Source organism: Phaseolus vulgaris, chromosome 8 (assembly GCF_000499845.2).
Source record: "Phaseolus vulgaris cultivar G19833 chromosome 8, P. vulgaris v2.0, whole genome shotgun sequence".
In the NCBI taxonomy this organism is placed as follows: Eukaryota; Viridiplantae; Streptophyta; class Magnoliopsida; order Fabales; family Fabaceae; genus Phaseolus; species Phaseolus vulgaris.
The window spans coordinates 45041094-45067450 of record NC_023752.2 but is presented as its reverse complement, the minus strand read 5'-3'; the positions used below and the strand labels follow the sequence as shown (position 1 = coordinate 45067450).

The 26357-nt window shown below is 32.3% G+C and overlaps 1 protein-coding gene across 1 annotated transcript; it reads left to right on the top strand.

The window, feature by feature from the left end:
- The first annotated feature begins 15786 nt into the window (after positions 1 to 15786).
- Positions 15787 to 18875, top strand: LOC137826051 (transmembrane emp24 domain-containing protein p24delta4-like). Its single transcript, XM_068631893.1, has 4 exons — positions 15787 to 16147; positions 16942 to 17148; positions 18081 to 18157; positions 18476 to 18875. Exons 1-4 carry the CDS (start codon positions 15920 to 15922, stop codon positions 18618 to 18620), a joined length of 657 nt encoding a protein of 218 aa, XP_068487994.1. The 5' UTR covers positions 15787 to 15919; the 3' UTR covers positions 18621 to 18875.
- The last annotated feature ends 7482 nt before the right edge of the window (positions 18876 to 26357 follow it).

Below are 26357 nucleotides of genomic sequence, written 5' to 3'. Positions count from 1 at the left end.
GTGGGACTTTTGTCCCATTCTCTCACTTAAAGATTTTGATTAAATTAATTAAATTATCACACCATGATTTATTCTTTATCATCCATGCTACTTATTATTGAAATCAAAGCTTTGATGTCTCCAAATCCATGAAAATTGCTTGAATACTAGGTTGTTGCTTGTGGGCATGGGTTCTAGGTAGATTAGAATTTTTCAATCCACTCTTTGCTTGATCCAAAAATGAATCAATCAAGTTCTTTCAAAAGAGATGTGTTTTTCAAAGTAGTGAAATACAACTTGTTGATTTATCGTTTAAATCGGTTGTTTTACAACTGGTGGTTTTGAAAAGGATTTGAAAAAGATGAAATTGGCTGACCTCAAAGTTAGGACCAATTCAATCGGTTGAATCGAGCTTTCAATTGATTGTTTTTTAAAAATCTTAACAAAATTGTTTAAGTCTGTTAAATCTGCTTTCATGATTCAAATCGATTTTGGCCCCTGATTAAAAGTCAAAAACGACTATTTTTTAGGCTATATAACTAGTGCTCATATCTCTAAAATGTAAGAGAGATCATATTACCAAAAAGATTAAAAATTTTCCAAGATTGCAAGATTGCTTTGCTTTGGTTAAGAGTGGAATAGGAACTGTTGTAATCCTTTTGTATTAGGTGTGATCTTTCTTGTTCTTACTTGTATTTCAATTCATATTTATTAAACTTGAAAGGTACTAGTATCTACAGTCAGAGGGTGTTCTGACCTATAGCGTTTGTGTTTCAAAGAGGGTGAGTGTTCTTGAAGGGTTCAAGATCACATCTTTGGTGTTTGTGTTGTGTAATCTGTGGTTGATTACCTAATGGAATACCCAGGGGTTTTTGGGGGACTGGATGTAGCTCAGGTTAAGAGTGAACCGATATAAACATTGTGTGTGTGAATCTCTCTGTCCCTCACTGCTTTAAAACTGTTTGATCTGTGTTTTTGTAAAGTGCTGATAAAAACAATCGGTTGATTCGCATAAACAACCGATTGATTTTCTGGACTGATTGCTTATTTTGTGATTCTGCATTAATCTTCATTCTTGTCCAGTATTTTCGAAAATCTTTCATTAAAAAATTCACCCCCTCTTGTTTAAAGTCTTTAATTCTAACAATTGGTATCAAGAGCTAGGTGCTTGAAAGTTACTCAAGGTTTTGATTCAAATTTTTTTTATATGGATGATAAACTACCCTTTGGGGAGGGTGCTTCTATAAATAGACAACCTCTGTAATGTGGTGTAAACTATGAATTTTGGAAATTTAGAATGATTTTTTTTGTAGAATAAACATATAAAGGGATATGGGATGCTATTGAAAATTGTCATTTTATTCCAAAAACAGAAAAAAGATGATGTGTGTTGAAAAACATTGGTCTTAATGGACGGAGTCAGATAGCAAGAAAGCTAAACACCTAATACATTTTGTGATGTATAATACTACTGTCATAAGAGTTAAACACTTAAATATTGAAACTCTTATTTCTCACTATGTGTACTTGATTCATTATGATTTGATGAGACATTGATTGAATTGTTTCTCTTGTGCACATCTGTTGTGAAATATATCTCTACTTTATGTTTTAAGAAATCATCAAAATGTTTGTTTAACATTGCCATTTTTTTTTTTAATTTGGAAAGATTTTTTCAGGTGCAGAAAAAAACCGATAGTTTTTATGAAACAACCGATTGTTTTCTCTCTGTCAGTTTGTTTTAAAGCAGTTTTGATACCTTTTCCTTTGGTACAATTATTTCTCTTAATTCCAAACAGTATTGGGTCAAAGTTGCATTTATTATTGCTTTGAAAATAACCTGATTGGAAGTTATTTTTGATCTTAGAGGGAATATATTCTATAACTATTGGAAATTTAAGAGCTTTTATGACTAGTTAATTCTCCATGTGTTGGTCATGTGAATTTTGGTCAATGGCTGACGTGGGTCAGTTATTCTCTGAACAAATTCTTCTTTCTGATGAAATCAACCCACTAAAAGCCAAACTATGTAACTACTTTTACTGCTATATAACCATATTTGCGCAATTGTTTTTTCTTCACAGAATCAACTCATTGATTACTCTTTTGCCTTCATATCAAATATGTTGTCTTCCTCTCTCTACTTCTGTTATCTCCTTCTTCCTCCATGGATTCCACACCTCCTTCCTCTAAAAGGATGAAAACACATGGAATAAAGAGGGGTGGGCGCTTAAAGGATGGTTATCGGGAGAGGATGAGAAAATTGAGAAGTATCTCCATGAAACAAATAGGAAGATGATCAACAATCCAGAACTTGTCACTTTCAACTGGTTGAAGGAACAGAAACTCATGGAAGTGAAGAGTCTTCTGAAGGAACAAATGCTGAAAAGGTTCCTTGAAATGTTTGGGAACATCTATCCAGATTTGATAAGAGTCTTCTACACCAATTTCCAAATCATTAGTGACAATATTTGTTCACATGTGAAAGGGGTGGACATGGACATCACTCATGAAGTCTGGACTGCAATTACTGGTTTAAAACATGATGGGTTGTGGATCAATAAATGAAATATAGGTGTTGTTGAAGAATTCAACAAGATGCAGTTTTACATGAGCTGCTTAAAGAATCCTCAATCAAGAGTAAGAAACTTCTTTGTGGGTGGATGGAAACTGAATGAAAGGCTCATTGCCTTCATTATCTCATGGATGCTAACCCCAAAAGGCAACAATCATTCAATGCTAACATAAGAGGACCTTGTGCTCATCTATTGTATTATGAACAAAGTGAAAGTTAACTGGATTCACATCATCAAGGAGCATATGCAAAAGTATATAAGGTTAAGTGACTACCATTACCCTTATGCTATCTTAATTACTAAATTTTTGCACTATTTTGAAGTGCATTTGGAAGAAGAGCAATCTGAAATTGTCAAAACCTCAAGTGAAATCAATAATGGATCCCTAAGCAAAATGGAATTCACCAAAATTAGTGAAAGATGGGTGAGCAAAGATGGTGACCAACCTGGCTCATCAAGTGAAGCTCACATTGGAGAAAAGAATGAAAGGGAAGTTGCTGCTACTGGATATGAACTTGTTGATGCCCTTGAAGCTGGTCAAGTGATGTGAACATGGAAGAACGAATCACATCCATGTCTCCATTTGAAAGGCTTGTGGTGAATAGGTTGGACAAATTTGAACATGATCAAAGAACTCATCATGAGTTCTGTGTGGCAAAGTTTCAAAGCCTGAATGAGAAAATTGAAGTTGTGCAGAATCAACTATTTGAGTTGCAATATGGCCAAGAAGATTGAAGAAAATTTTAAGCTTTCTTCTATTTCGGGTTTATCATCTAAACAATTTGTTTTCTCTCTTTTTAATGCTGTTTTTATCCCTCATTTGAGTCTATTTGTGAAGAAAAATAGGGGGAGAAGTTTATGGTTTGTAATGTGGCTTATATTCTGCTTTAAAAGTTGGTTTATATGCTTCTTTATTCTTATTTGCAAACTGTTGCATATACTTTGATTTGCACCTTGCTTTCACTAGTTTTCACACTAATTTTGCTGATTTTCCTTATGGGAATCACTAAGTGAAAACTAGTTATGTGGTGCTAATGATATCTGGAAATTATTACCTCTAGTACATGCACATTTTGTGTTTTGTAGGTATTGTCAAATTCAAATAAAACATCCCAAGCAAACTAGGGATTTGTCTTCATCAAATAGGGGGAAATTATTGAAATCAAAGTTTTGATGTCTCCAAATCCATAAAGATTGCTTGAAGACTAGGTTGCTGCTCGTGGGCATGGGTTTTGGTTAGATTAGAATTTGTCAATTCACTCTTAGCTTGATCCAAAACTGAATCAATCAAGTTCTTTCAAAAGAAAAATGTTTTTCAAAGTAGTGAAAAACAACCTGTTGACTTATTGTTTCAATCGGTTGTTTTACATTTGGTGGTTTTGAAAAGGATTTGAAAAAGCTGAAATTGGCTAACCTCACAGTCAAGGCCAATTCAATCGGTTGAATCGATCTTTCAATCGATTATTTTTTAAAAATCATAACAAAATTGATTAAGTCTGTTAAATATGTTTTTCATGATTCAAATCTTTTTTGGCCCCTGATTGAAAGTCTAAAATGACTATTTGTGAGGCTATATAACTAGTGTTCATATCTATAAAATGTAAGAGAGATCATATTACCAAAAAGATTAAAAGTTTTCGAAGATTGCAAGATTGCTTTGGTTAAGAGTGGAATAGGAACTGCTGTAATCCTTTTGTATTAGGTGTGATATTTCCTGTTCTTACTTGTATTTCATTGCATATTTGTACTTGAAAGGTATTGGTGTCTACAGTCAGAGGGTGTTCTGACCTATAGCGTTTGTGTTTCAAAGAGGGTGAGTGTTCTTGAAGGGTTCAAGATCACATCTTTGGTGTTTGTGTTGTGTAATCTGTGGTTGATTACCTAATGGAATACCCAGGGGTTTTTGGGGGACTGGATGTAGCTCAGGTTAAGAGTGAACCGATATAAACATTGTGTGTGTGAATCTCTCTGTCCCTCACTGCTTTAAAACTGTTTGATCTGTGTTTTTGTAAAGTGCTGATAAAAACAATCGGTTGATTCGCATAAACAACCGATTGATTTTCTGGAATCAATTTAAAACAGTTTTGTTTCTTGGCTTATTTGATTGCTTATTCTATGATTTTGCATTAATCTTCATTCTTGTCCAGTATTTTCGAAAATCTTTCATTAAACAATTCACCCCGCCTCTTGTTTAAAGCCTTTCATTCTAACATCTTGTTCCTAAGACTGATTGCATGAATGTCATTGGAACCAAGTGGGTGTTCAGAAATAAATGGATGAAGCTGGTGTGATAACAAGAAACAATGCTAGGTTGGTTGCTAAAGGTTGCAATCAAGAGGAAGACATTGCATATGATGAAACCTTTGCACTAGTGGCCAGATTGGAAGTTGGGAGACTACTACTTGCTTTTGCTTGTATGAGTGGTTTCAAATTGTTTCAGATGGATGTAAAGAGAGCATTTCTCAATGGATTCATTAATGAAGAGGTTTATGTCTCACAACCACTCGATTTTGAAGATCATCAACATCCTAATCATGTGTACAAGTTGAAAAAGGCCTTGTATGTCAAGCAAGCCCCAAGATAGTGGTATGAGAGACTTAGCAATTTTCTCTTGTCTCATGGCTATGAGAGAGGCAAAATTGATAAGACTTTTTTTTATTAAAAAGTCAAAATCAGCCATCATCTTGGTTCAAATTTATGTTGATCATATCATATTTAGTGCTACTAATGATTGTCTATGTGAGGAATTTATGGCAGCTATGCAGGGGGAGTTTGAAATGTCTATGATGAGAGAGCTAGGGTTGCAGGTCAAGCAATAAAAGGATGGCATCTTCCTAAGCCAAACCAAGTACTGTAAGGAGATTCTCAAGATGTTTGAGATGGAAAACTATAAAGAGGCATTCACACTAATGTCTACAAGTTGTTATATGGATGCTGACTTGGCTTGAACAACAGTAGGTCAAACTAAATTCAGAGGATTGATTGGTTCTTTGCTCTATCTCATTGCTAGCAGGCCAGACACCATGTTTGATGTTTGCCTATGTGCTAGATTTCAATCAAATCCAAAAGAATCTCATTTCAAGGCTGCCAAATGAATTCTGAAATATCTCAAAGGCACAACCAATGTTGGTTTATGGTATCCCTCTCACTCTTCTATAAATCTAGTTGGATATTCTGATTCTCATTTTGAAGGGTGCAAGCTGGATAGAAAGAGCACAACTGGTACATGTCATCTTTTTGGTTCAAGCCTCATATCTTGGCATAGCAAGAAACAAGCTTGTGTGCCCTCTCAACTACAAAAGTTGAGTACATAGCTGCTGGTAGATGTTGTGCTCAAATCCTTTGGATCAAACAACATCTTAAAGACTTTGGCTTGAAGGTCAATAAGGTGCCTTTGCTTTGTGATTATGCATAATTATGAAATACAATGAAATTTCCATCCTATTTTTCTATTACACTAAACTCAAATAGGAAGCAAAGAGGGAGATATACAAACTTAACACATGTATGTTGAGTGAAGTATGATCGATAAAAGATTTTAAGTGTAAGTAAAGAGAATACTAAATTGATATAAACTAAAATGCTTAACATAAATTCATGTTTGAATTATCATAGACAATCTAGATATTGATATATTATATCAATAGTGAAGAGTTGAAGAGTAAATTAGAAGAAGAGAGGAGAAAAATAGTGGAAGATGGAATATGTACCTGTATAGGCAAAGTGAGCCTAGATAGTACCTGAAACTAGTTGTACAATTGTTGAAGTGGTGGTTGCCTCCTCATTCCTTCCTTTGAGTCTCCTCCTTTGATTGCTGACGCTCGGTCGAGGTTGTCCTGAAAAATGTACTCCGACGATAAGTAAGTACTCTATGTAAAAAGTGTGTATTTGTAACATTGATTAAAGCGTACCTTACACCTCTGTCAAGGGTATATTTATAATGTTCAGTCATAGATCCTTGCTGTGATGGGTCGAATATCAATTGTTAACTGATGTGTTGCGTGATCCCTGATTTATAGGGAGATATATTGGTATATTTGTATATATATGTGGAGAATATCTTTAATATCTTTAAGTTAATCAGTGCTGAACTGATTTGTTGGAGATATCACTCGCATTAAGTGAGACATGATTATGCATAAAAAAGAATTCCCACAACTGTCATTATTGTCATTATTGTCATTTATTAAGTGCTTTAAAATGTGTTTTAACACGGCCGGCCGGTCACCGATACCGAGTGGACTGGTTCGTCTAGTACCAACTGGTACAAAATTAAGAAATTTTTACATATTATTGAATTCATTAATAAAGTAGGTCATGACCACTAAACTTTTTGTAATTATTTAATTAAATTGTATATTGTTGAACAAGATGCTTTGATGTCTCCAAATCCAAGAGGAAAGCTTGAAGACCTTGCTTGCTGCTGGGTGTGTGTGTTGTCTAGTTGTTTGAAACTTGTTAATTCACTCCTTAAGTTGATCCAAGTTCATTTGAATCTTTAACCTTTTGAAAAGATGTGTTTTCTAAAAAGCTGTAAAAAATTCAACAGGTTGTTTTTCAAAACAACAGGTTGTTTTAACTTAGCTGTTTTTGAAAAACTTGATTGACTTTGCTGTCAAACCAAAACAATCGATTGTTTAGACAAAACAACCGATTGTTTTCATGCATACCTTAATAGAATTCTGTTAAGCAGTTTTAATATGTTTTAAATGATCCTAACTAACTTGACTTCTTTATTAAATGCTTTTGACCACTTGGTGGGTCTATATAAAGGTGGTTTTACGCTCCTAATCTTAAAGTAAAAAAAATACTTTATCAAAACAGTTTTTCCAAGATTTGAAAGAGCTTTGGATCATTCTTAAGTGTGTGGAATAGGATTGGGTTGTAATTCTGAACTTTAAGCTTTGTAATACCCAGGTGTATTCTATTCCCTTCTTCCTTGATTACTGTATTTCTGTAGTTGTGTTGCCAAGGAATGTTGTGTGTTCTTGAGGTGTTCAAGATCAATATTCTTGGTGTGGTTTGCCAAAGGTAGTGTGTTTCTTGAGGGGTTCAAGGTCACTACTTTGGTGTGTGGTGTTTGTAATCTGGTTTAGATTGCATAGTGGAATACCCAGTGGTTTCTGGGGACTGGATGTAGCTCTTGGTGTAAGAGTGAACCAGTATAAATTGCTTGTGTGCTTATCTCTTACCCTTAACTCTTTAAATTTTGTTTTTAAGTTGTTTTTATAAACTGTTGTTAAAAACAACTGATTGTTTCAACAAAACAATCGATTGTTTTTCTGATATCATCTTAAAACAGTTTTGGGTATTTGTTTCCTTGATTCTTTTCTCTGCAATTCAGCATTGATTTTCATTATACCTTCAAAGTTTGCGAAAATCCCTCTTAAACAATTCACCCCCCTCTCGTTTAAGGCCATGTATTCTAACAATTGGCATCAAGATCTAAGTTCTTGAAAGTTATTCAAGTTTTCGATCCTAAATCTTTTTTCTATGGCTGAAAAACTACCTTTTGGGGAGGGTGCCTCAATTAACAGGCCACCTCTGTTTTGTAGATTGAATTATCAATTATGGATGGTTAGAATGAAATTCTTTGTTGAATCTATAGATTGAAAAATCTCGAATGTTATTACAAATAGCTATCTCATGCCTATATCTGAAAATGTTTCTTCTGAAAGAGAACATCTTGATTGTGTAGCTATGAACATCATTGTATCTGCACTTGATTCTAATGAATTTCTCAAGGTTTCAGAATGTAGTTCTTCCAAAGAAATGTGGAATACCCTTGAAGAGTATCACAAGTATCCAAGGAGTGTCTTGATGGACAAAGAAGAATCTTATGATGAATCTTTTTCTCCAGAATCCAGAAAGAAGGTTTGTCTTATGACAAAAGAAGAATCTAGGTCAAGTCAAGCTGCTGGGAACAAAAACTGTCAATACTCAAGTGATGAGAGTGAAGAGGAAACATTTAGGTTGCTGTTTAAGAAATTCAGCAAGTTCCTAAAGAAGAGAAACAACAAAAGTGACTCATCCAACAGGTATGATAACAAGAAACCTACTGAGTTTAACACTAACAATTATACATGCTTTGGATGTGGTGAACATGGTCATATTAAAACTGAATGTCCCAACAAAGAGAGGAAAAACATCAAGAAGCATGGGAAGAAAGGAAAATCAAGAAGAGCTTACAATGGTGACTCATCAAGCTCCTCTTCCATTGACGAAGAAGAAGCAAATTTATGTCTAATGACAAAACAAGAAAGTGACACAAGCAGTGTAAGTTCAAGCTCTTCCATTAATGTTGAAAAGTATAGCCAACTTCTTGAGGCTTTCAATGAGACTCATGAAGAAGCTAATAGGTTGGCCCTTTTAAATAAACGATTGAAAGGTTTAAACAACTCATTGGAAAATAGAGTCAAGATCTTGGAAGAAGAGTTGAACAATTCAAAAACTGATTTTGAAAATTTGGAAATGATTTACCAAAACTCTTCTTGTAAGTGTGTTGATTCAAGCTTTTGTGAAAATTGTGAATCTCTTCAAAAGAAGGTTCACTATCTTTTAAAAACCATGGACAAGTTTTCCAAAGGCCAATCCAATCTTAAAACTGTTCTTGCTTCTCAAAAATGTGTTTTTAGCAAGGTTGGGTTGGGGTTTAATCCAAACAGCAAGAACAAATTTGTTTCAAAACCCTCTTCAAGTTTCTTTGAAAAACAACCTGTTGTTTTATCGAAACAACCGGTTGAAATTTGTCATTACTGCATGAAAAGGGGCCACACTATTAGATTCTGCAGAGTAAGAAGGTTTTCTGTTCCTAAAGGTATTTTGAAATTGGTTCCTAAGGTTTCTAAGGTTCTTAAGACTCCTACTAACATCATAGGACACAAATTCATAAGGGGACCAAATCTTGCTTCTTAATCCTCTCTTGTAGGTATCCTTGGCAGCCAAGAATCATCTTTGGGCTTGAAGAATGACTGTCAAAGGGAAAAGTGACAAGAGTAAAGTCAATCTTTGTACCTACACTTTCAATTGTATATTTCTTGCAAGGTTCTTTGAAAGTCAAGAGACATCTTGGCACATGCATAGTGGGTGCTTAAAAGAGAAACTTCAAGAATAAAGAGAGTATGTGTGTTTTCATTTCTCAATTTATGTAAGTATGCCTTATGATCATATGAACATCTCAAAGTCTTCTTTTTGGGTGAATCTTTTGGGGTTCTCTGTGCAAAGGTATGAACAAATTGCATACTGCTTTTTCTTCAAATTAAAAGGTAATTTTTTGTTGTGAAAAATGTTCTTTTTGCTGTCACAGTAAAACAACCGATTGCTTTTTTGAAACAACCGATTGCTTTTTTGAAACAACCGATTGTTTTTCCTCTGACACCTTTGTATAATGCTGACAAGTTTGCTTATGCATGATTAAATCATTCCTCTTTTTCAAATCTTTCTTTTGGACAAATACACATTGAGTGTGCCTCAGAGTATGATAATAAAAGATTATATCCACTTGTTTTCTTGAAAGCTCAATGACATGTTATATTCTTGAAATGCCAAAATTGTTTGTATTGCTGGACTACTCCTTTATCATTTTGATTTCTGCTTTGTACAACCCTTCTCATTGTCTATTTGTAGATCAAATAGGGGGAGAAGTTTATGCTTGCTTTGGTTGTATAAGATAGCTTTAAAACTGATGAATTATGTTGTTACTTCTCTGCACTTGAAAGCACTTGATTACTTCAATTTTTCTGGTTTTTCTACTAATGTTGTATATGCAGAAAACTGGTTTGTGTGTGTCTTGTTATCTTGTTGCTATACTTGCTTTGTATATGCATCAATTTTGTGTTACAGGACCTTTCAAGTACAAGTGATATGATGAAGAATGATCAAAGTGATGCTTCTGGTTCAAGAGCATACACCTTACTAAAATTCTTGACAAGTCAAAATTCATGACCTATGTAAAGTAAGTTGTATATGTTCATCCTATGCTTTTGGCTTCATAAGACCAAATGAGATTCTAAACATGCTTAAGGTAATGCAAAGGTATGAATGTATTTCATTATGCATTTCCCATCACTTTGAAAGATGATTTGCTTTGAAAAATAACATTTTTTTGCTGTCTCAGAAAAACAACCGATTGTTTTCACGAAACAATCGATTGTTTTACCTCTGGAACATTTGAATAAAGCTGTTATGATTTCTTATGCATGATTACAACTGTTTATTTTCTTTCATAACTCATTATGAGTCAAATATGCATTCTTTTTGCCTCTGAATTAGATCATAAAGAGATATATTCTTTGTTTTTCTTGAAATTCAAAGCTTTTTATGAATGGCAACCACATTTGTGATCATGGGGTTGATGAATATTTGTGAATGTATCTTTGGATTATCTGGAAGGTTTGCTCTTAACACAAGAAATAATATTTCTACCAAATCCGCCTCTTGAGCAATCATTTGACCAACTTGAATTGCTGGATGAAGAAAAGATAGGGGGAGAAATTGTGGTCTCCTTGCTGAAATTTCTTGGAGTCTATGGTACTTTGATTCTGCTGCTGTCATAGCTCTAATACACCATAGATTTTGCTACAATTTTGATATGGTATCACAGGTTTGTTGCTACAATGGTGCTGCTACACATACTGGTATTCTGGTTTTTCTTAATCCTGATTTTATCCCTTCTTTCATTCTATTTGAGAAGACAAATAGGGGGAGAATGGTGTGGTTTTATGTGTTATGTTGCTGCTGCTACACTATGGTGTTATCTGGTTTTATCATGGTTTAAATTCTGTTGTTTCCATGCTCTTATTCACCATAAGTTCTGTTGCACACAAGTCTCATTTTGGCACTGGTTTTTATGGTTATTTGACTGGTTTTTCTGCTCAAAGGCTTATGCAGAAAACTGGTTTTGTGTGCCTTCGTATCCTGCTGGTATGTCTGCTTTGTATATGCACAAATTCTGTTTTGCAGGACCTTTCAAGTTCAAAAACAACAACACAAACAAATCAGGGATTTGTCTTCATCAAATAAAGGGAGATTGTTGAACAAGATGCTTTGATGTCTCCAAATCCAAGAGGAAAGCTTGAAGACCTTGCTTACTGCTGGGTGTGTGTGTGTGTTGTCTAGTTGTTTGAAACTTGTTAATTCACTCCTTAAGTTGATCCAAGTTCATTTGAATCTTTAACCTTTTGAAAAGATGTGTTTTCTAAAAAGTTGTAAAAAATTCAACAGGTTGTTTTTCAAAACAACAGGTTGTTTTATTTACCTTAGCTGTTTTTGAAAAACTTGGTTGACTTTGCTGTCAAACCAAAACAATCGATTGTTTTCCTGCATACCTTAATAGAATTCTGTTAAGCAGTTTTAATATGTTTTAAATGATCCTAACTAACTTGACTTCTTTATTAAATGCTTTTGACCACTTGGTGGGTCTATATAAAGGTGGGTTTACGCTCCTAATCTTAAAGTAACAAAAATACTTTATCAAAACAGTTTTTCCAAGATTTGAAAGAGCTTTGGATCATTCTTAAGTGTGTGGAATAGGATTGGGTTGTAATTCTGAACTTTAAGCTTTGTAATACCCAGGTGTATTCTATTCCCTTCTTCCTTGATTACTGTATTTTTGTAGTTGTGTTGCCAAAGAATGTTGTGTGTTCTTGAGGTGTTCAAGATCAACATTCTTGGTGTGGTTTGCCAAAGGTAGTGTGTTTCTTGAGGGGTTCAAGGTCACTACTTTGGTGTGTGGTGTTTGTAATCTGGTTTTGATTGCATAGTGGAATACCCAGTGGTTTCTGGGGACTGGATGTAGCTCTTGGTGTAAGAGTGAACCAATATAAATTGCTTGTGTGCTTATCTCTTACCCTTAACTCTTTAAATTCTGGTTTTAAGTTGTTTTTATAAACTGCTGATAAAAACAACCGATTGTTTCAACAAAACAATCGATTGTTTTTCTGATATCATCTTAAAACAGTTTTGGGTATTTGTTTCCTTGATTCTTTTCTCTGCAATTCAGCATTGATTTTCATTATACCTTCAAAGTTTGCGAAAATCCCTCTTAAACAATTCATCCCCCTCTCGTTTAAGGCCATATATTCTAACATATATAAATTTTAAATATAGTCTTTTAATGTTTTAATTATATTTTATATTTAATACTTTTAATCATAAATTTTATTTTAAAGATAACATTTTATCTTCTCTTTCATAATATTCAATACAATTACATTTTTTTCACGTAAGAAAATATACTAAATTTCTTGTTAAAATGTTATATGTTAAATTGGTTCACTAGTATAAATTAGCTCATTAACAATGGTTAAAAAGACCATATACAAATGGTTCCCAAACTGTTATTATTACGAGTGTCGTTATAAATGAGTTGTTTATAACTACAATTTCGTCGTTATAAACCCACATTAACGACATCTGCAAAAGCTAACATTGTAGCAAATAAAAAAAAACACTTATAATGACGATTCTAGCCTAGAACCGTCGTTATAAGTGCTTATGAAGGGCTTTTAAGACGATTCCAATGGGAACCGTCGTTATAAGTGTATTTTTTTAAAAAAATGTTTTTTTATTATATATTCACTTTAATTCTACATAAAATATCAAATTTCCAGAACAATCATGCACCTAATATCATAACTTAAATAAGAAAGTGTACATAAAGTTTTATAACTATATGAATGTCATTCTAAAGTGTTATATACCTTAAGGTGCATCCAAGTGAGCTTTTTTTTACATTTGCACTTGCACTTTTGCTCCCACTCAAGATGTTATATCCAAAATAAGCACTGAAATAATAAGATTTCATGTTAAAACACACACATAACATTATGTAATGTAATGTATGAGTAATAAATTTGTGAATGTAATATAATCTTAATCATAATAGCTTGATAAATATCTAAATTATACTAGGAAACATCATGAAAAAATTCAGAATTTTCTGACAAGTGTGAGTATGAGAACTAAAACCTCAAAATACCTGAAAAATACCTAAATAATACTTAAAAATAAAAAAATAATCGTAAACGATGGATTTTTGGAATTTTGGTGGACCCCAATCCCCCTTGGAAATTGGCCGCTTAATTCGTTGCCTCGTTTCAAACAACTTTCATTTTTACCCGTCTCCATCTGACTTCTCAGTCAAAAGTTATGGCCGTTTGAACTTTTCTCATACTAATTGTTGGCAACTCAAAATCTATCATTATTTTCTTTGTTGTAAGGACTTCTCCATCAAATATACACTAAATGAAGTTCCTAAAAAAATAATGGATCAAAAATCACTTTATACCTATTTTTAATGAATTTTACAATATTGCCTCAATTTACAATTCAAATGAGCCTTGCTTTCTTTCTTTTTAGTGATGATACATACCTTAAACTACACTACCCTAAATTACTAACTAATCAACTAAATAATCAACACATATCATGCAAATATTTATTATAAAATTAAGTATAAAAATTAAAAAAAATACTAACTAACCTTCAATAGTGATTTAGGGTTTAGGTGCTGCTGGTGCTACGTTGTTGTCGCTGCAGCTGCTGTCACTGTTGTTGTCGTTGTTGCCGCTACCGCCGTGAAGGGTTGGCGCTCACGGAGGAGAGATGCGGCGACCACTAGTGAGAAGAGATGAAGATGCACGAAGGAGAGAAGAAGACGCTGGTGGCGCATGGGTTGGGGAGCTTGGAGGTGTGGGGTGGAAGCTCGTCGGGTTTGCAGGGAGAGAGGAAAGCTAGAGGCACGGTGATGACGAAAATGGAGTTGCAAGCGATGCTCAATGGAGAAGAAGAGTGCGAGGGAGAAAAAAGTGAGTTTGAGCGCGGGCTGTGGGGGTATTGATCTATTTTTCAGTTTTATAACGACGATTATTGAACCGTTGTTATTTATGCCCAGTTTAATTATTAACGACGATTTAGTGTACCAACCGTGGTTATTTGTGCTTAACTTAATTTTTAACGACAATTATAGCAATAATCGTCGTTATTTCTCACTGAAAATTAAAAAAAATTACAAAAATGCCACCACACATTTTGCTACGACGGGTTTTTTTGAACTGTCATTATTCTTAGTCGTCTTTTAGTTTTTTTGTACTAGTGATTATAGTTAAAAAAATTATAAGTCAAATATGTATTAGAGTAAAGTCCAACAATATCATTTGATTTTGTTTAAGTGCTTCACAACGAAGTATAAATCATGATTTTATATGCACCAAAACTCACTAGGCACAAATATTTTGTCATCTTGCATGCATATCTTTATTTGATAAATTAATTCTTGGATAGACAATAGAGATATGTATTTTTTTTTAACATTTCATGGTAGATCTTGAATCATATTTATTCTATGTATGCAAAGAACTATCAACATAAAGATTTTTTTGGGAAAAGCATCCCATTCTGAAAAAGGTTGTATGTCAAGTTTGCAAACACTATATCTTTGTACAATTTTTTATTCCTGTTTGGAACAAAAACCTGAAAAGTCATGTCTTATGATTTCTTTTCCCTTTTGTGGAATAACTGTTCTTAGATTTCTGCAAATGATTAGCACATGTCTCAAATGATATGTTAACATCCAGTTTTTTTTAGCTTTAAAATTACTGATGTCAAAGTAGCCAGTTCTTGAATTTTTGTTGTTACTATTTTTCTTTCTTGTGGAACAATATATATTTTATGCTTTAATTTTGAATTTATATTTTTAAAATGTAACTAGGGAAATATATATATAATTATGAAAATAATAATTACTATATTTAAATAATATTTCCAAAAAATATTTTATAAGTGAAAAAGAATTAATTGCTTTAATCAAACGTAAAATTAAAAAGGGAAGTAATTTAGATATTATCAAAACAAAACATTTTGGAAATAAAGAATTTCAATCGATTTATCCAAACGCAAGATTTTTTAAAGTAAAAAAAATATTAATTTTTTATTCAATTAAAGTACTTAAAAATTTTAAAATCTCCATCTAAACAAAACCTCATATAGTTTTCTGAAAAATAATTTTTTTTCATCCATTTGTTCTTTTATTCCTTCAACTCTATTCATTTAGCAATGAAAGAGTAAGCAAGAAAATTATTTTGATTCTTACCAGAATTGGCAGCCTTGATGTGAAAAGGACCTTGTTTAGGTGGCACATTTCCTTACATGGACTTTCCTCAAGGAACATGATTGGTCAATACAAATCCATGTAAGCTTCAAATGCGTCATCAACACCAAAATCACACACTCAACTTGTTCCTTTTGACCAACGCAAACTTAACTTCCAAACCTACCCATTTAACTTTTCCTCACTCAAAAACAACACAACACTCAATTGCACAAGATCTGGGGCATTGTCTGATTCCAAAGGTCAACTTTGGCTAATGGCTCGGATCATAATGGACCTTGGAACTGGAGTGTCTATGGTGGTGTTGCTCTTATGCTTAACCACACACTTTTGTATGCTCCCACTTGCAGAGGCAGTGTGGTTTACAATCCCCAGTACGGGAACTAAGTGCATGTCCGAGGAAATCCAAAAAGACATAGTTGTTTTAGCGGATTACTATGTTGTCACTGAAGAGGGTCCCCAGCTCAACACAGTTTCTGTCAAGGTATGCTTATTAATCTTCCCAACCCAGGACAAATTAATATATGTTCTTGATCCATCTGGTTGATTGATTTAGACTTGCATTGTTGGCTACTTTTTCTGTTGTTTGATTCCTTCTGCAAATTCATGTAGGTAAGTTTTATTTATGTAATCATGTTTTTGGTACAAAGTATCAAATGGCTTTCTGCATGGCTAATATCTACAGAGAACTTCATTGAGCATCTATAATCACATTATTTTCATCCATAAGATACGAATTTGAGACCTTGGTCAAGAGGATTGAATCCATAGCCACTTGAACCTTCCACTTGTTGATTCATGTTGATCAATTTGATTGTTGGGTGATAAGTGTTTTCACAATTTATAAAATGGAAATTAGACGTTGCTTACAGAGAAATCTGCTTAATTTTTTGCGTTAAGGCAGTCATAGTGGTGAGAGATTACCGTAAATTGAAAAACTCAGATAGTATGTTAACTTAAAAAGATTGATTAGAGGTATGTAAGTATCTAATAAGTTTTTCACTAACAGGGTTTCAATCAAATGAACCAAGGTCAATGATGAATAAGGGATGTTTGCTTTAATTTTCCTGACCTCTGACTACTCTGAAATTAAACAATTTCTCAGCTGACTAGTTTCTGTCCAAGTCCCCTTTGCAGATTTGAGAATTGAGACCTCCTTTTTTCTCTTCTAATGTGTGATTGTGAAATAAGCATATGGGGTTAAGTTGTGAGTGTGAGTATAATTTTAAGGGATTCATGTTGATGATTTGTTTCAATTTGATATGTGTATTTTCCCAGGTTACATCTCCTTATGGGAATATCCTTCACCATAATGAAAATGCTACACAAGGGCAATTCGCATTTACAGCAGAGGAGAGTGGGAACTACGAGGCATGCTTTTGGATGGTTAGTAAACATAAAGAAGAAGCAACTTTGAGCCTTGAATGGAAAACTGGAATTGCTGCCAAAGATTGGGAGTCTGTTGCAAAGAAAGAAAAGATCGAGGTAAACCAATGAATTTCAGTCATGTTAATATGCACCATTAGTGTAAAAGTTTTTATGCTGTCACTTGATTAAAAACTATTGTTAAAATAACATATGATATTTATTATAAGATTCAATTACCCTTTGTTCCTAGAATTGCTACATCTTTTCCTTTCTATAGTATAGACATTTCATTTAAATACAAGTAGTTGCAATATGCTTTACATTTTGGTCTTTGCCATCAAGTTGTGTCACAGCTCTGTCTTCACTCAATAAGTTTTGACATCATCTTTAACCCATGAGTGGAAACATTTATCAACCACGAGTTTTCAGTTGAGAAAAAAAAAAGGAAAATCTTCACTAATGGGCTACGAACCAACAACACAAGATAATTTGATATCATCTTCAACCAAAAACCATAAGACTATAGGTTTTTGGGTTTCTTTGTAACTTATATGTTACTCAACTTGTCCATTTTATATAATGCGAGACTTCAATTCACTCTTCCTCCAAGAGAAAACATGTTACTCTCTTAACAACTTATGAACACAGGGGTAAAGTCAACTACTACGTGCCTATTGCTGATAAAAAAAAACCACTACGTCCCTACGTGTGAGCACAAGGTGCCTGAGCATGCTTTTGGAGTTTTCTTAATTTCATTCATGTTTCTTCAAATGGTCTTAGTCAAAATTTGATGGTGAGAACCAAAGGGGTAAAAGAAATGTAACTATAAGGACCAAAATGTGATGTTTTAGACTATTAAACTATAAGGAAAAGTTGTCAAAACTATTAAGACCAAAAGCATAATTAATTTTTTTATAACAAATTTGTTATACATAATAGTTTGTGGTTCAATAATAGTATAAAAGAAGTTTTATTTCCCAGTGCAGGTTATTTATTCTATATATGAATGGAATTGATACATGTTTGTGTTTTTTCTGCATTGGTTCAAGGGTGTTGAACTCGAGCTCAGGAAACTTGAAGGAGCAGTAGAAGCCATCCACGGTTATCTGGTTTATATGAAGGACAAGTAAATATGTTTTCCCCTTACATTTTATGTTTGATTTTATATTTGATTACCAGGGTTCATTAATTCTTAGTTTCCCATTGTTAATGTGTGGCATTTACAAAGTTAGCCTCTTCTTTGTAGTTATAAAGTTGAGCTCCTTAAAGTTTCAATTCAACCACTAAATATATGAATCAATTGCAATTAACTAAAGGGCCTGTTGTTAGTGCTAACAAGAAATGACTCTCGTGTGTTTAGCCCTTCAAAATAACTGCTATCTGCTACCATTATGCTTGATGATTAGTTCGTTTCAGAAATTATTTATCTTGAACTTTGTTGCAGGGAAGCAAGGATGAGAGAAGTGAGTGAAAGAACAAATGGCAGAGTGGCTTGGTATAGCATCATGTCTCTTAGTATTTGCATTTTGGTTTCTTTATTACAAGTGTGGTATCTGAAGCGCTTTTTTAGGAAGAAGAAACTCATATAGATCTTGCTTTCATTTGAGACTTCACATCACAATATTTTTACTCAACTTTTGGATAGTCTAGGATGAATTCTATGTTGTATAGTTTTTTTATTTGTTGATACTTCTCATGTATCATTATTAGGGGTGCCCCTGCAAAGGGAAATGTGGTGTGACATTTCAATTTTACATAGATATGCTGATATGCACAATTGAAGAGGCTAATTAAAACAGGACTATGATTTTTTTTTAATAAAGCATCATCAGCTAAATCTGTTACATTATGTATTATTGGATTTTTTATTTTATCTGTCATAATTTATTATTCAACCAATGCTCATAATTTTTTTGGTTAGTGATTAATGATCCCTTAATAAGGAGTTTGATAACATGTAATTAATCCTTATATACAGTATCTCATCTGTTATAATAAATTTTCATCTAACCTATAAGCTTCCTTAAATATTATTTGGATTTAAGCTTACATATTACCCTTATAATTGTTGTGGGTACTAATACAAACTTTTCACTCTTTTTTTAGCTTAGTTTGATCCGTAACAAACGGGTTAACTTAAGTAAATTATATGAATTGTTTTAAAGTGTTAATTAAATTAAGGAATTAATATATTTTAATTATTTTTATTTAAAATATGTAATAAAATGGACAAATAGTTCAAGAGTGAAAAATTGGAAGAACTAATTTCATTAATAGATCAAACATTATTAATAAAAAATATATGATGTTTTATATTTTATTATGAAATATAATTTTAAATAATTTTTTTATTTTATATTTAAATGTTGGCTGAATTTTAATTTTTTTTTTTAATATTTGGATATGTTGAGTTATTATATTTTAATTGATAGAAAAAATTAGCAATTTGCAAACCTCTTGTTTAATTCATGGGTTTTGTAGGATGGTTACTGTGTGTAAAAATTAAGGCCCATTTAAGATAATATACATACAAATTATCGGCTTTTGTTTCCCGCACCCTTAATTACAATTTGCACCCCATATTATTAGCAAAAAGACTAAAAGATCTCTAATGGAGTACTTAATCTTCAATTCTAATTCTTCCCTTGATAGTGGTAAGAGAAGCTCCACTATATCTGCTCCATGTCTCCTAGACCTATTGTTGGACTTGAAGGTTGGAATCAAGTCAAACTTCTTATAAAAGCAAGTGAAATTGATTTTTAAGATGATGTTGATAAAAATGGTGTTGAAGATGTATTGTTTGTTAAAGCTTTCATTGTATGTGTATGTGAGTTTGGGATAAGATAATTCACAAATGTACATAGTTTAATACATAGTCTCTTTTCAGAAAAGGTTAAAATGTTTTCCCAAAAAGATTTCAGTTATGGTTTAATCAATTAAATGTTTAAATAATCGTTTAATTTGTTCTTTCAATATTTCTAGATTCACTAAGAACAAAATAACTTATTAAAACACTGTACGACAAAAATTGGTGTGTCATACTCTCTTTGGATTAATCAACTAACAAAAATAATAATAGACTATTTTGTCTTCCATTGTAAACTTGCTTAATAATGACTAGAAAAAGTGATTAACTACTTAATATACTTGGTTATTCCTAAATAACTTAGAAAAAGGGTTAATCGAATATGTTAATGAGATTTCTCCATAAGTGATCAACAACAAATTAACCGATTAAATGATAACACAATTGGTTAAAATAGTTGCAATGTTTCACCGCAACACTTTTCCTATCCAAATAATCAACTATACTCAACATAATCGATTATTTGTAATAAAGTGAATTTTAAATTCAATATTTCCCTATCAGCTTAAGAACTTTTTAAACATGTATTAAATACAAAATTTGGGTAATTCATCCAAGTGATTTCCAATCTATTTCAAGAGTGCATTAAAAATCTTTTGAAGAATTTATTCATCATTCTTTTTCAAAGATTTCAAAAAAAGCTATGTGTTAGAGTTGTGAAAAATCTTTGGGAATACTTTAAATTTTGGTATCATCTTTTCATTCTTTTGATTTATGAATTCGTGGGTTGATCCCCACTTTTTTCCTTTTAAGTTTGCAAGTGTTGAATTATTATTTTGAAGGGATTTCAAGATTTGTGTGTTGTTTCCTCTTGGTGTGATCCAAGGGTTGAACTATTTTCTCTTAATTATGTTCAGGAGTTGATTTGTTATCTTCCTATCTTGTATGTCATTCACATATGTATATTATTGTAAAAACTAATAAAGATAGTGGAAATCAGTTGTTCAAAGATTGTCCAATTAAAAATGCATGTAGGATCAATTTGATATGAACCAGTATAATTCATGTGTGAATGTTCAATTGGATCCAAAAGGGGAGGTTGAATTTAGCATAAATTTAGTTCACGGAGTATCACCAATTACAATCAATGACTAAACACGAGTACGAAGAGAGAAGTAGACAAAGATTTATACTAATTCATCCAACAACAAGGGCTACGTCCAGTCCCCTCAAGCAACCTGCATAAGAGCCTTTTGATAAGTGTCATTATTTAGTGATTTTTCATGCAAAAAGTTAAACATTTATTGATTTTAATTTTTGATTAAGTTATGACTCAGTCCTAATTTGAAAAGTTATAATTTAATGATATATTTTGGAGTTATGAGATTAATAGAATTATTTATTCCCAATTTTGTGTTATTTTAAGGAATTTAAGGAGAGATGAAGCAAAGAGATATATTATGAATAAAGATGTCAAATAGTTTAAGCCCAATTAGGTTAAATAACGGCATAAGGCAGAGAGAAAGAGAGAGGAAACCTTAGGAAGCAACCGTCAAGGAGAAATGATTTGGATCTCTTTTTTTTTGCTTTAGGCATGTAATGGCCACCATGAGTGGCCAATTCCTTTACTTTGGGATTGAATGTAATCGTTTCAAACTTTTATTATATATTGAGGTGATATTTATCTATAACATTTTGCTCTTATTTGATATTGTTATTTTCATTTTATGCTTAAAACTTGAATTTTATTCTTGATTTAGATATTTGGAATTAACTGAGTATTTCTGATGATCTGACATAAATGAAAATACTTTATGTGTTTTAATACTAGGAATAAATTATAATATATCAAATGTTTTATAGCATATTTTCTTAATGATAAAAACTTTTGTTAAATAGTTGAGAAATCAATGTTTAGAACATGATCTTAATAATTTCATATTGGAGGAAGCAATGTGAATGATTCTTTTTGTTCCATCAATATCAATTAAGTAAGAATGTTGTATATTTTTATTTACCAAAATACAAACAAGTGAGAACGATTAACTTCAATCCAAATTCTATCAATCAACTTCTCATAATCATATGTTATGCTTTTTATTTAAATTACAAGCACATTTGATTGAAACAATGTTCATATCTCTTGAATCAATTTATTGCACATATTTTAATCTCTTGTGAGTTTTACACATTAAAATGTTAAGAAAATGGTTCCTTGTTGGTTCAATATCTGTTTTTTTTAGACAAATTAGGTTAAAATAAGAGAATAATTTTTGTTTAAGATTTTAAAGTTTAACTCACCAAGTATTGGGGATTGTTTTTTTTTTCTTTTATTTTTAAAAGTTAGTTATTTTTTCTTTATTTCATTTTTTTCGTTTATTTTTAAAAATTAGTCATTTTTTCTTTACTCTTTTTTTTAAAAAAAATAGTTATTTTATAATTTTAAAATATTTTTTTTTTTTGCTAATCCGTGCATGAGTTAGTCTATGATATATGATTTTAAGAGTATAGGTTTCTAGAGATCAAATGTGGATTTAGAAATTGAATAGATAGCTTGGAGGAATAGGATTAAGAAAATAAAAGAAAAGCGAAAATCTATTGAAGAATCTTCAACCATGTCTACCCCTTTCATTAAACCAATTCAAGAAGAAGCAACATGGTTGAGGAAAGACAATTGCCACCCAGAAGAACACTTGGTGATTACGCTATGCAACAGGGACCACGACACTTTTCAAACATTGCAATACCTTTGAGAGCTATGGTTACTCACAACAACCCCTTTACCATCATGTTTCCCTTAGAAGGACAATTGGTAGTTATGTGCCCAAAACCTAAGCATTTAAAACATTTTTTGTTTGAGGTTTTGGTGGGTGACTTAGGTGTAGAGGTTGAGGGTTTAGAAAGTCTAGGATTGAAAGTCGTTTCTTTTACAAAATTGGAAGGAAAAGTTTTTGAAGAAGTTTTATTTTTGTCCTTCCATGATGATTTGTAGAAGCCATCACTATGAGTGTTTTTGAAATGGGTTTTCTTTAAAAGTTGTGATTCTACCTTGATGGCTAGATGAACCAATTTTTCCAAAGAGGAATATTCATATAACTCTACAACACACTACAAGAAAATCATGAAATAGAAACCAATTTTAGAGACAAATAATAATTAGTTGTTATAATGACTAAATTAGAGACCATTTTAGAAACTAAAAAAAAAAATTGGTTTCTAAATTAGTTTCTATTATTGTTAAATGGTTTCTAAATTGGTATCTAATTAGCAACCAATGTTTTTGCTACCAAATTTAGAATCTAAATAATTGGTAGTTAAAACATTGGTAGCTAATTAGATACTAATTTAGAAACTATTTAACAATAATAGAAACTAATTTAGAAACCAATTTTTTTTTTAGTTTCTAAAATATCTCTAATTTAGTCACTATAGCAACTAATTATTTTTTGTCTCTAAAATTGATTTCTATTTCATGATTTTCTTGTAGTGACATCTTGGATTTCTCTTCTTAGGCCACTTATAAACCTAGCTATCTTTGACTTCTCATTATCATGCATATCTATTTTAGTCAAAGTAGTTTCTAGATCTTCATAATACTCATCTACACTCCTAGGTGTTGATCAGGAGTGATCAAGTGCTTTGAAGAATCCAAATCCAAGGTGTTTGATGAAAGGCTGGTGTTGCTGTTGTTTCTGGGTGGGATCTGGGTAGAATAGAATGTGATCCACTCCTTTGTTGAATCTAAAACTGATGTGATTTAAAACCTTTTTAAAATCAAGTGTTTTCCAACTAAGTGAAAAACAACCTGTTGTTTTGTCGAATCAACCGGTTGTTTTACTCTTAGGAGTTTTTGAAAAGGTTGAAAACTGTTTTAGTTTGGTTGACTTAACTGTCAAACCAAACAATCAGTTGTTTCGTGGTTTCAACCGATTGTTTCTTTGAAAATCCTATCAGAATTCAGTTTTGAATGGTGAATCTGCTTTAAATGTTTTTCAACTGAATACGCTCCTTTATTAATTGCTTTGACCAATCCTTGGAAAATATAAATGGTTTGTTTATGTTTTCAAACAAAGTGAGAGAAACAGTTTTGAGTTTTTCAGTTGTGAAAAATTTGATTCTAAGATTTGAACATTCACATCAAAGCTTTGGGTTTTCAAAGAGAGTGGAATAGGATTGATATTGTATTGATTTCAGTTTGTACTGTGAACAAGAGTAATCCTTTCTAAACCTACTGTATTTTTGGTATTGTGTTGCCAAGGAGTGTTGTGTGTTCTTGAGGTGGTCAAGATCAATACTCTTGGTGTGTTTTGCCAAAGGTAGTGTGTTTCTTGAAGGGTTCAAGGTCATTACATTGGTGGCTTGTGTTTTGTAATCTGGTTTGATTGCTTAGTGGATTACTAGTGGTATTATAGGGATTGGATGTAGCTCTTGGCTTAAGAGTGAACCAGTATAAACTATTGGTGTATCTCTCTCTTACTCTGAACTCATTTAATTTATGTTTTAAGCTTTGCTGATATAAACAACCAATTGTTTCGAAGAAACAACTGATTGTTTTTTTATTGCTTTGCTGTTTTATTGCTTAAATTCTTGGCAAACTTGATTCATGTTTTAGATTCACACGAAGAATTTTGTTAAACCTGAAAAAGTTTTAAAAAACCTCTCTTAAACAATTCACCCCCCTCTCGTTTAAGACCATATATTCTAACACTAGGTCCTTGTTGAAGTCGTTGGAGCTTCAACAAGAGTTCCTTCCTATAATGAGGAGGAACAAACTGTGCGCGCATGCATAATTTTAAATCATCCCAAGAGACCACAACTGACCTCTTGTTTAACTCAATTTCCATTACAGTTTGATGTCACCACTGCATGACATAATCTAAAAATTCTAGGGAAGCTAACCTAACTTTTTGGTCTTCTTGAACCTCATACACATTGAAAGTTTGTTCTACTTTAGCTTCCCAATCCAGACACAAATTGGGATCACTTTTCTCACTAAAAAATGGGCAATTTAATAAAAGGGAAAGAGGGCTTGGATGGTTGGTGTTGGTGGCACCTTTCTTCAAAGTGGTGCATTCTCCAATCTTGATCTTCTTCTTGGCTCGCATATATTGTATAACTTCTAGAGGTTCTCTTTTGGTCCCATCTCATTCCTCTAGGTTGCCTCTCTTGAGCCTCTTCAAGCCTTTGTAATCTTTCCACTAAATGTCGCATCTCTTCATCCTTTTGGGCCAATGACCTCTTAGCTTCTGCAAGCTTGATAAGTGCATAATTTCAAGAATATTTCATATTAAAATATAGGCACTTATGAGAATTTATTGCTAATTTACATATAAAATAATTCTTAATTTATGAATTTATACCTTTTTACATTTTTTATGAGCTTTATTTGAATAAGAGCATTTTATTCCCAAATTTGGTGTTAATTGCAGATTTCTAGGGAAGATTGAAGATTTGGAGTAAAGGAGAATAATTTGAGCTAAAGAGAGAAAGCTGGAAGGTCCCAGAATGCAAAGAAAGATTTGGCCTTTTTTTATGTTTTATCACTTAGCCCATTAGCGCGACACATGAAGCAACCTAACTCTAGAAAATTAGAAATTAGTATAAATAGGATGCTAGAGGCTCAACCTTATGGTGTCAGATTGAGAGAAAAATACCATTGAGTGAATTATAACCCAATTGGGAGAATGGAAGGTGCTAGAAGTATGCGTGGCTAATTCTACCCTTTTGGGATTGAGAGTAATCTGCACAAACTCTTATGCTTTGAGGTGATATCTTATATATTAATATTCAGTTCTTGATTGATTATTGGTATTGTTGTTTTACTTTTAACTTTCCGTGACAAATTGAGAATCTTAAATCTGACTAAGAGGTATTTTTAGGGTTCAGACCTAAACATCAATACTTAACATATAATTGAGTGCTAGAGATAGACTTGAATTGTTAATTTCCATTAACGTTTGATTGTGATTTCTAAGTTGTTTTTATAAGTATGCGAGTGATCGATATTTAAGAAACATTCTTAAGAATTTTATATACGGGAGATCGATATAAATGAATTTTCTACAAGCATCAATTTCAATCAAAGAACCTAATATTGACATGCTAATCAAAATACATGAGAGTGATACAGATGAAATCTAATTCCTATTTTTTCAATTGAAGCAACTAATTCTTTGTTTGTTTTCTTATTGATCATTGCCAACACACTCAATTCAACACTCTTTTTATTGTTTTGTTGTTATATTTAGTGAATATTGTACTTGATAATTCACTCTTCCTTGTGGGATCGATCTTCGTCCTTAGGGATAATTATTACTTCTAACAAACGCGGTGCACTTACCGTAAAAAGTCATCATTTGACATGGCTGGTGAACAAGTTTAATTTGTTGAGTATAGTTTACTAAATATTGTGAATATTTTAATTGTTTTAATTTGTTTTAATTTTGTTTTAAATAGATTTGTTTTTATTTTATCTGATTTTATTTAATTTTCTGATTTGCTGTTATTATTTTAATTCTTG

What these genes read in the sequence shown, in the direction of transcription:
- LOC137826051 (XM_068631893.1), top strand. Translation starts at nt 15,920, where the DNA reads ATGGCTCGGATCATAATGGACCTTGGAACTGGAGTGTCTATGGTGGTG. An exon ending in TCAACACAGTTTCTGTCAAG is followed by an intron (nt 16,148 to 16,941) that starts GTATGCTTATTA and finishes GTATTTTCCCAG; the next exon opens with GTTACATCTCCTTATGGGAA. An exon ending in CTGGTTTATATGAAGGACAA is followed by an intron (nt 18,158 to 18,475) that starts GTAAATATGTTT and finishes ACTTTGTTGCAG; the next exon opens with GGAAGCAAGGATGAGAGAAG.